The 11,842-nt window shown below is 39.4% G+C and overlaps 1 protein-coding gene across 4 annotated transcripts in view; it reads right to left on the reverse strand.

The window, feature by feature from the left end:
* The window catches only part of LOC139149829 (constitutive coactivator of peroxisome proliferator-activated receptor gamma-like), a 29,663-nt gene extending 18,103 nt beyond the window's left edge, over positions 1-11,560 (reverse strand). For 3 of the 4 annotated variants that reach the window (XM_070721825.1, XM_070721823.1, XM_070721822.1), the window contains exons 1-3: positions 11,430-11,560; positions 9,017-9,201; positions 7,295-8,580 (exon numbers count right to left, since the gene is read on the reverse strand). In XM_070721825.1, coding sequence (XP_070577926.1) covers positions 7,295-8,580; positions 9,017-9,102 — 1,372 coding nt within the window. In that variant the 5' untranslated portion in view covers positions 9,103-9,201; positions 11,430-11,560. Of the gene's footprint in view, positions 1-7,294; positions 8,581-9,016; positions 9,202-11,308 lie in introns of all 4 variants that reach the window. The other variant, XM_070721824.1, reaches the window with a different exon arrangement.
* Positions 11,561-11,842: the final 282 nt, after the last annotated feature.

Here is an 11,842-nt window from a genome sequence, read left to right on the forward strand (position 1 = left end):
ATTGTAAAAAACCGCGACACCAAGACTGTCATGATTGATTGATCGCTTTAAATAGAAAGAGAGTCTACACTTGAAATGCAATTGACAAAACAACATGTGAGATTTTGTTTTTTTAATCGGGATGGTGATTAACACATTATGACTAGGCACCCTCCTGTGAGCCGCCCCGTCAGACAGACAAAAAAAAGTGAGAACAACTTGAGGCATCGCAGATCAAAAAATAAATCCTCTTTTCTTTCAGGATGGAATATTACTGTACAGATGTGAAAATAGGCTGGACTGTTATAGCAGGTGTGGCTTAGGCTAATTCCACGAGGTGTCAATGGAAGACTATGAAATAACATAAAAGAATTTAATAAATTAAATGAGTCACATGCTGTCATTACAGTAATTTGTGCAGGTGGAAAACCTTTCTATTCTTACTAAGGTTTTATTTCTAATGCCTTTTGCTACAAAATAAACAGTTATAGCATATGTGTTGGGGTTAGTAGATCTTAAAGTTTTACTTTTTGGCAAATATGAGTGAAAAAGTATGGTGTTGTTTAATTTTTCAGCAACCATGTTGAGTTTTAGTGAAATACAGAAAGCAGAAACAGGTTTAAAGTGCATGCACTAGAGTCACTTTTGTCTATTCGGAACACAAATTCTCGGTACAACCCCTATCATTTTCTATCGCAAAGTTGAACGCCTATCTATATAAAGAGGAAATACTGCTGAAAGCGGACTTTTTGGTGTCACAACTGTAGTCAGATGCCCACATGTGCAACATTTGAAAAATTTTCGACTAAGGCATTGCATGTTGTTTCTGTAAACTGGCAGCAGACTAGCCTACCACACTGAATACAGAACCAACTCGGCCCGGACACAGAGGAGTGATCATGGCCCGGATTATCACTCCCTTAAAGCTATTTTGCATTAAAACAATAACTTTTCCATTGAAATGCACACACACACACACACACACACACACAAACACACACACACACAACACACAACTAAACTGGAGCACTAAGCCGCAGAATATCAGGCATCCATCTCATTTCATTTCTTCATCAATCAAAAACAAATACTTGAGTCTGAAAAGAAACTCATTTCCCTGTACAGAGGTTTAACTTCACCACAGAAAACAATGGCATTGGGTCAAAACCACGGTAATGAAAGGGTTTATCTCCACTGAGATGCAAATTTTGTAGCGATACTTTTCCCCCTCATTGTTTACAACAATTCTGCGCGACAGTGTTGCTGTTCACGCTATTGTAGAATCAGAATGGCCCCAAACAAAACAGAATTGCTGAAGTGTAAATTATCCCACTGTTTTATTTCTTGGTGAAACTTTCAACAGAATGAAATAGACTGGAATGAGACCTCTCCTTTGAAAAGAATAACAACAACAGATCATGTTGGTTAATTACAAAAGCAGCAACGACAGTGACACATCTGCTACCGAAGATTTAAATAAACTGAGCAAACAAACAAAACGCACCTCAAAAAACAGTTAAATTTTCACGTTTCAGGGGAGCAGGCAACAAAAGCGGACAGGGTGTCATCTTGGAAAAGTTGCTGCAGATGGTACCACCTAAGCAAGATGCTGGCCTGATAACAATCGTCTGGTCTTCTTTTAAAGTGTCTTTGTGACAACAATCAGGGAAAAAAAATTGAAGGAACACATACGAATGATCACCAAGGAACAATGTCGACACAAATGGTGTGTTAAACCATAATGGTGCAAGCTGGTGGTGACAATTATGAAGCCTTGAATGCAACATTTATATTGAGTCACCCTTTTTTTTTATTTTGCTTTGAGTAACATTGGTCAGACTTTTAACAAGTCATTCTTTGATCGCTTATCCAGCCGCTGAAGCATGGAAAATCATCCTGCTCTCTGCTGGGAGGGGGCCAATTGTTGCCGTAAAACGTACCATATGCTTCCAGCCAGGGGAGGCAAATCCCCCCAATTGCCTCTTTTGTTTACCCGTTAATATATCGCCATGGTGCAGAAGCACAAGATACTTCTGGTGTTTCCTAAAATTGTGTTAATCCCCATTTCAAATGCAAATCCTGACTAACCAGAATGAAGGCAAACTTTTTTTGAAAAGCCACTACCACACTACTTATTAACAGAAACAAAAAAGTCGTGCGCGGTGTTAGAGCCATGATTCTCATCAATGCATCCTAGGCAGCAAATTCTACGGGATTATTTAAGTCCAAAAGGGATTAAAAACAAAGGAAAAAAGTAACCCATTTCTGCATAGACCCTCGAGGGTCTATGATTTCTGCAGATGGTGATGTACAATTTAAAACCTTTAATCAAGGAGGTCTACAGAAGCTTTTGTACCTCAATGCTGTATTTCAAATGAAGGAAGTCTATTTTGCAAAACCTTTATTCAATTCAGCTTTGGTAGGAAAATTCTTATCAAATCATCTGGGATTTTAAATATGTCATGTTATTTTTTTGGAAGTCCTCAATCGCTAAAGTCAGGACAGTCTGAAGCATCACAAAGAATCCTTCGAGCCAATTGTGTGTCTCTGTAATAAATGACAATTTCTTTACTTGGAGCATCCATACTGTAACTGACCATCAACATGCTTGGCTGTGTCCATCGAAACTTCAGTGCACTACGGAAAACAAAATCTGCAATGGCCATTGGTCACCAGCAAGGCATGGCTTCATGTTGCAATTCGGCATGGTCTGGCCGAAACCGACTGCTTCATAACAAAGAAGAAAACATTACGGTACAAGTTTGATATCCACAAAATGAAGCTAGGTTTGTGCATCACGGAAAGACTTTTGATTATGGCCGTGACTTGGGAATAGTGGGACCAATACAGTTTATGAGAGATATCTTTTTGTACATCTCAATTTGCTGTACAAAATGAAGAAAATAGAAATAACGAAAAGATAGAGACGAACCCTCTAGGGCAATATGAAAGACAAATTATTTCACAGTCTTGTCAGGGTAGAGTTCATTGTCACAGTCAAACGGCCTTTCTTTTAATGGCAGTTAATTGTTTCATCATATGAATCTGAGAAATAAGCGTGATAAGCTGAAGTAAAACAGGTAATGATAGTCACAAATTTTTCAAATCAAAAATGAAATATAAAAAGAATAACTATTTCACTGAACCACTAGCACCGAAGGATTACATTTTGAGAATTTCAGTTGCGTTTAGAGATCTTACCAAAAGAAAAACAAATTTATGGAACCTAAATGACAAGCATCGTCAAAAAATCACCAGAACGGTGAGGAATCACAAATGGAGGCATCATGGGCCAGTGGCTAGAGCAGTGGACTCACGATCAAAGGATGGTGAGTTCGAGCCCCGGCATGGCTGTGGTGTTGTGTCCTTGAGCAAGGCACTTTATTCCTCATTGTTTCTCCCCACCCAGGAGTGATGGGTACCTGGTAGGACAGAGGTTGTTATGTGTGCGTTTAGCTCTGCTGCGCTTAGTGGCTGCACATGTGAGCTGTTGTTTGCTCCCCAGGGAGTTGAGTGGTATCATATTAGGTCCAGTGACCAGGGGTAATAATAATTGTAAAAGCGCCTTGATCACATGTACTTGTGGATATGTGCGCTATATAAGAACCTAGTATTATATTATTATTAAAACTATTCTGTCAGCAGCTCTAGAATCTATACTTGTTAGTGGATAATTTCATAAAAGTTCATCTAAAATTATGACACTGTGGCTATGTAAGCCCTGGTTACGGACTCTGCTGGTGAACTCATCAAAATTTTTCAATAGTTAAAAAAAGTTATTGAAATGCGTCCTTTCCTCGTAGAACAATGATGAAAAACAGTCAGAGTCACTGTGTAGCTGATTGGTCAAATGTGTGCTGACTGTATCTACATTAATTGTCACATTGTGCTTTGGTGTTTTATCATGGCACACTCTTCGGAGCTGTGGATAATTCAAGTAACCACACGACAAACAAATGTTCTTGCATTGTTGAGAGGGGTGGGGGGGGTTCAGATCTATATTGTTAATTGCGCCAACACTGGCACTGACTCTATGCAATGGTTAAAACTTTGAAATCATTTATACACCTAATACAACAATCACCATTTAGATGTTGTGAAATGTTTGTTGTCTAAAAATCTGTCAACAGTTTAAACTTCCGATGACAAATTTCTGCAATTTGTAGCATTGGAGTAAAGTTTATCACAAATTCACAATTTCAGTGTCGGATTTTCAAACTTCCAAACTTTCATTGAAGGTGGAAGGATTTGAGAGCAAACAAAATGAGTTAGCAATGCCTGTGTTTCATCATTATACACCATCCCCTGGGTCAGTATCCACTGGCACATTTCCCTCTCCTTATACAGACTTCAAACTTTAGCCACAGAAAACGATGTGAGATGTATCAATGAGAATTCAACACAGACTGAGTACAAAAGAGAGTCAACCTAAAAAAAACAAACATGAGGATGATCCTTTTCCAGTGAATATTCCTTTTTTGTTGTTTTTTAAAAAACTCAGCCACCATATAACTCATTTTAACTGGTACCAACATGAATACCAGCATCTCAGATCGCCAAATGTGCCTCTTGAATATTCATGAGCTCATTTGCATCTGAAAGGCAGACCCCAACCAACAAGGGCTGTACCTTGTAATTTACATCGAGGCATTGTATCAGGACCCGCTCATCTGGTGACATGTTGTCTGGGTTTTTTTTTAATGAAATGCTATACGCAAAAAAAAATCGAACAAATGAGCTTATAACTGAGAAAATTCAGTCAAATTACATCATCTGCTTTCCCATTGAACAGTTCAACTTCGACAAGAAGAAGTTCCTTTTGTATGTAAAATATGAGGATTGCCTTTCGAGGACTCATATTTTATTATTAAGGAAGCAGACTTCCAACCCTTTTCATTTACTGACATTTTTCTTTTTTTATTTTCCTCTCTATATGTACTAAGTATTGCCACATCACTGAAATCAACTGTTGCACAAGTACTTTTATCATCGGCAAAACCACTTTTTGACAAGTGAACGGTTTATTAGCTCAGTGATAACACTGTTTGACCGGACAACAAATTTACAAGAGAACAAACTTTTGGGTCTAATTTCTCAGGCAAAATTTACGAGGGGGTTGCGTGCGGACCCTGGTCCAAATTAAAGGTCACAGCAGCTGTGAAGCAGCAATACCCTTACCTTTTTGAATAATTTTCCGTTTGATAATTCTTTGCTGGTATTTGCCTGACACGGACGACTCTAAAAGTACTGGCATTGCATGCAGAGATTGGTTCTGTATCTGATAAGGCTGCTTTGAAAATGCCGCGGAGGGAGGGTTAACTGATGTACTATTTCATGTTCACTTATTAAAAACATACCCTCAATGACACTGGGCTCACATTTGTTTTGATGTGGCAGGCCAGAGTGAGTATTCTTAACTAAGTTTACCCCTGTGAACATGCATACCAAGTTTCAAAGCAATCGGACAAGCGATTTCAGAGAAAATGATTTTTTGACCAAAAATGGGGAAAATTGCCCCTAAAATACAAATACGAAACATTTCGCCACAATTTGAAGTCACTCAACTAAGGTGGCCTCTAGGTACATGCACACCAAGTTTCAATGTAATCAGAATATTAATTCCGAAAAAATGATTTTTTGACCAAAAATACAAAATATTGCCCCAAAAACACAAATACAAAACTTTCACCACAATTTTAACACATCTGACAGAAGACAACCTTAGGATCAAGAGTAGTTTCAAAGCAATCCAACAAATACTTTGGGAGAAAATGATTTTTTGACAAAAAATGGGAAAAATTGCCCCAAAAATACAAATATGTCAAAGCTACCACTGTTATGTATTCAAACCCCCTCTTAAAGAGACAAATTTAACTTGAGCCAACCAAACTCAGAAAAAACCCATGTTCTCAGAATGTTTTGATGAAAAGCATTGAACAATAGACTCCCACATAAATTGCATTCTCACTGATAGGACTGTTTATTTGTTGCTTGATGAATAGTTTCTTAAAGCCCTTTCAATCACCAGGCTGGTGATGGAAAAAATATTCCTCAAAGTTAATTGCTAGAATAGGGTGTCATCAATTGTGTAGTTGTGACCATACGGTGAGTTGTGATGCATTTTCTGATAAAATTTCAAAAAAAAACGAAAACAGCAAATCAACAGTACGTGTCTCCCTTAATCAATAGACTCATATAGAAACGGTCTGCCGCTCACGTTTGACTTTTTCACAGTGCCCATACATTTACTTCTGTTTAGCTTTGTACATGTACATCATTTTAAGGTAGTTCGCGTCTCAAAATTGAAAAGACTTAAACTTGTGACCAAACTTTCCTCAAAGAAACTTCAAACCATTCCCTTTCGAAATAAAGAATGAAAGTAGGGAGCCACCATGCATTTACCCAATACTTTTTTTCACTTTAAATTCAAAATGGCCAAAACACCTATGTTAAGTCCATGGGCAAAAATACAATTTTTGATTTTATTAAAAATATAAGCTGGAAAAAACTTTATTTACTTCATCAGCTTCAAAATGAGCCCTCATAAGTGATAGACCAAAAATACATTGTAAAAGTTTTAGAGTCTGAATATCTGTCCCTGAAGTGCATTCTACCTTAAATTAGATTTCATGAAAACAAAGTTGACATAAATATACAAAACACTGTTCCTAGTCATCATTATCATCAGTCCTCAGAGTTTTTAGTTAGATTAGTGGAAAGGCAACAATATAAATTGCTCTGAAAAATTCAAAATCATGATGAAAATTTGGTGAGTGAGGTGGATATTGAGTGATTATCATTTTTCAAATGATGCTAAAGAATCTGCTAGAACAAGAGTTATCTATCTAGACATGCAAGTAGTATGAGTTAAGATAAGTAAGTTAAGTAACATAAGTAGTATAAGTTAAGCACACTTTTGGATAAGAACAAACAGGGCTTTTGCAAGGGCCCTCTAGCTCCCTACCAATCATAACCCCCAATGACTCCCTAGGTTATGAGTCATGAACGAAAAATGTTGTCAGTGTCTACAAATCTCGACTCTTGCCACATGCACTGTGCAGAGACAACACATCAAGGAACTTGCAAAAAGGACGGAATAAAGTAGATGGGTGGATAAGCAGAAGTCTCCCTGACCATGCAACTTCACTTGATTTCTCTGCATAACCAACTCATGATGAAATTGATGACATCCTAAAGATGCAATGCTCTTTCCAACAAACTCTGGTTCCAATTCTTCTCAACCACCTTGTAAAGCACCTGTCTCTCTGACATTAACTCAGCTGAAGATTGTCACGTCTCTTGCTGACAGACTTACCTTGCAACCTATCTAGGGGCAGTGCAGGCACAATCTCCGGCTCGTGAGGAGTATGCCCTTTGTGAAATCTCCATTCCCGCACGGCATTCTTCCCAGGAATCAACTCTCCCCTGATGTCATTTGTTGCATAGCCTCTCTGACCCCTGACCCCTGGTGCTGAGGTCCCACCCTTCTCTGAAGATAGTTCGCCAAATCCATTCCTGTCTCTTCTCCCTACTCCATAAGTCAGCCCGTACTGGCGCTGTTTTATGGGCCTCAACAGCACCGCTGATGATGGCAGGGACGGACTACTCTCATCTTCAAAGGATACACCGGAGTCTACCTCGGCAGTGACCATTATATTTAACACACTTGGCACATTCTCAGCATTCAAGTGGAGCTGTTCTGCCAGTTCCAAGACTGACTGATTTATTGTCTGTGGTGTAGACCAACCCACTGAATGGCACGTCTCCTCCTCCAGGTAGTAACTTCTCACTGATTTACGAAGGAGTCCAAACTTTGACGAGTCTCTGAAAACGTCAGAGTCCAAGTCTCGAAAATCTTTGTCACTCAAGAGCCTGTCGCCAAAGTAAGCTGCATAATTTGCCACAATCTGTATAAGTCTGGGAAACCCAGGAACTCTGCCCTTGGCTAAGTATTGATGGAAATCAGCGAGATCTGGCCGTGAAATGACATCATTACCAAGCAGTGACGCCAGCAACGGAAGCTGAGATATGGGAATCCTAAGCTTGCGACAGAGAACTTCTCTGGAGTAGCTGACAGTGATAAGGCTTCTTGTATCAAGGTACTGACTCGAGAAATACTCTCCCATGTTGTAGAAAATATAATCTGTGTCCTGGCCCAGAATTCCAAGGCATTGGTGATCTCCGCAGTACTTTGAGATTTCAAAGTCGGCTTCTTTTGTGGTACAGTACACTGTGGCACCCAAACTCTTCAGAGCTAACACGGTGAAGCCTGAGAGATTGATAGGTATCATGCACAGACTATCATCTTGTGGTTCCCGTCCCTCCAGCTTTACATACTCAAAAATCTTGGCGACTTTTTCACGCTCTGCCAAACGCCTCTGCACCCAAACAGCTCTCTTATCTTTTTCAACCCTACCATCAAAGAAGAACACCAGTTTGATCCTGGCCCTCTTGAAAGAGTCGAGAAAGTGCTGTAACTCTCGGATGTATTCCTTCCATTGCCCTCCGAATATCCATGGAATTCCAGGGTGGTAGAGTTTCCGCAGGCAGCTCATTCCATCCACCACCAGTACAGCCTCTCTCCTGTACTGTCGGTAATATCTGGTGGACAATGATGAAGCAACAAGGAAATCAGAGATGCAATCAACCAATTGTGACGACATTGTGTAGTGTTTTCATGATAATTGGTCACATCATGACTCACCTTTATGCAAATAAACTGCATGGAATAAATTCACAGGTGTGTCACTGTGAGGCTGCACTACTAATAAAATAAATACCCTTGATCCTCATATGAGAACTGATTTCAAAGTTTGGCAATATGGCTCTGCTTGGACATTGTAAAACTATATTTCCTTTTTAGGTTATCCACACCAGGGCATGGCTAAAATCATGCAACGTTTAATCGGGATTCACCAGGTGAAAGAAATTCGTACATTTCAACCACAAGTCAGAGGACTGTCACGGAGCACTGCAGGTGATAAAGTATTGACCCACTGCAATGAAAAGAATGGCATTATGGATGTGGTTAGCTCACCTATGTCCTACAGTTGGTAGATTCACCTGAACCATGGCTTCAGGACAGTGATTCTCGATGTAGCTTTGTAGGCCTCGCACTCCCATCTCTCTCTGCTTAATGCAGTAAACGCCACTTATGAAAAGACTACACAGACCTATCTCCACAGGATATACTGACTCATCGGTTCACACATCTCTGAGGACCTAAAGTGACAATGACCAGAGACAATTGGCACCAGTTAGAAACAGTGTGCCAAGTTCAAAGAACCTGTTGTTTACTTGCCGTACCAAATTTCTTCCAATCTGACAAACTCTGCACGAGCTGGATACAAGTGGTCATCAAACTGTTGATAAGGGCAAGTTGTTGCAAGCAAAATTACTGTGTACAAGAAAAAATCACTGCTCATGCTCAGGGAGAAATGGCATTTTACTACTGGGCAGCAAATGGTCAAGATTTAGATTGGATGTTCATAAAAAGCCTCATAGTTTGAATATTGCAGAACAATTTAACTACATCAACCTTGATGATGTGGTGCTGGTTGCACTTTGTCGCATAATGCCAGGGCATTGTCACTTTTGTGTTCATAAAAATAACTTTCTGCAGGCAACAACAAAGGTTCACAGCTGCATGCGTATTCAGGTAAGGGACTGCCTATTGGTAATGTGCACTATCAACCAATGTCATTGGTTTGTATGTGGAAATGCAAGAAAATATCCTTGTAATATTGTTTAAAACTACGCTGCAGGAAATGAAAATGCTTCATTCTTAATCAACTGCACAAAATCAGAGAGTATATAGCATTCTATCCAATGTATCTTAAAAGATAAAACAGGAAACTGCTTTTTCTAATCATATATCTTGTCTACTCTCCGTACCCTACAACATATCCAATTATAAAGAAAATGATGACATATTTTCTTTTGTGCAGTCACCCATCTTCAATGGAAGGCTTCAGCCTGAACGCCTCAATAATAGTATAGTCACGGTTACTCTATCCCACCAGGAGGGTAGAGTAACCGTGGTATGGCAGACTTTTGAAAGCCTAACAAGTAAGAACCTCACAAGCCCATAGAGGCAGAGCCTTGAAGCCTTCTTCAGAATCATATCTTCAGATCTTATCAAAAATTACCAGAATCGTAGTTTAACCATTTAGTGTAAATACATAAAAAATACTATAATGATGAAAATGACAGCTTTCACAGATGGCAACATGAGTAGTACTGCATAGTGACTGTATATAAACCAGGCTGATGTGCAGCATCTTGGAAGCTGTCATCCAATTGGTTGCCTTAACGTTATCATTCAATTATACACAATAGACTCCCTAAGTTGCTGTGAATCATTAAAATCGACCAATCAGATATAACCTTCCGAGCCAGCTGCACATCAGCAGTAAACTTCTACTGTTTGTAAAATGGAAATGCATAATTGTTCAAAAGTCCCAAAGTTTCAGCATTTCAACATTTAGTTTCCTGTCATTGGCAATTTGACTGGTCCAAGTTCCAACGATAAATGTCCCATGTTTGTACGTTTTTGTCTGCACAAAACAGTAATTTGACATGATTAACACCAATTATGCACTGCCATACGCATTATAAAATGTTACACAGTTAGCATTAGTTTATGTAAAACCATGGCCCAGCTCCATGGCCTTCATTTTTTTATGTCCTTGGTAAAACTTCCGTAGTGTCTATTGACCAGCGCTTGTCAATAGACAGAATCCAGCTATTGACAGGCACCTGTTAATAGACAAAAATTGGGCAAAACTTTTGCCATGAAACATGTCTGTACTTATAGCACCTCCAATGTCCTGGTCTTATTTGGATCCAAGGGAGGATGCTTTAAAAATTTGAATCATCAACACATAATATTAAAACTTAAAAGCGGATGGAACTTTGAGAAGAGAAGAATAATATTTTATGGCATGACATTTTGGCTGTTTAAGTCTACAAGTACAACACCTGATCCCAGCTCCATGTGAAGATCAGAGTTTGCCACTGGTACTTCCACACACAGGCACTCGACTCTATGTAAGCGACACCGTCACTGATGCGACCAGTTATAATAATTACTGGTTGTATCAGTGACGGTTTCGCTTGCATTGAGTCGAGTGCCTGTGCTCCCACATGTGCATAGAGCTTCAATGGCCTCAACTCGGTAGGTTTTGAGGTCTCTTGCTGAAAGCCCCGATTTAGTTTACATCGTGTCCATGGCATTGACTTTGAATGGAATGGAGCATGGGGTAATGTGCTGTCATGATCAAGGGAAGCCTGTGCACTGATGCTACTACTACTACAGTAAACTACATACAGATGATACAGAGCTGCACGATCGGACAGTTCTTTGACTCTAGCCTAGGGCACTCTTAATAACATCAGAACAAGACGCCGGGGAACAGCCACTGGAAGCAAAAGAGTATTATCTGTAGTACCTCTAAAAACTAGCCATCACCCTAGGCAAGGCGCACAAATAACCAGAAGACGACGGAGCAGAAGACCTTTGTGCATCTGTACTTTTAGAAGAAATCACTTCCGGGATCACCGTTGAAAACGAGGCTGTGCTGCTGCTGCTTGTAATACTTGTGCTGGGGTTATAATCCTCGGAGCGCCAAAGTCAATTTTAGTCACATTCATAAAATATACCAAGGTCATTTTCCCCCAGATTTTTGCCAAAATTTTGATAAAAACTGTAGCCAATGAAATGTGATGTCCATTCGGTCCAAAATTATCAAGAAATCACAGAAAAATTCATAAATAAATATTAGTAAATTTTGCACTAAAATTTTGGTGGGAAAACTGATTACAGCATTGAAAGGCTTAATAGTTGTGACAGCAGCTCAGTAAA

Source organism: Ptychodera flava, chromosome 14, assembly GCF_041260155.1.
Source record: "Ptychodera flava strain L36383 chromosome 14, AS_Pfla_20210202, whole genome shotgun sequence".
Classification (NCBI taxonomy): domain Eukaryota; kingdom Metazoa; phylum Hemichordata; class Enteropneusta; family Ptychoderidae; genus Ptychodera; species Ptychodera flava.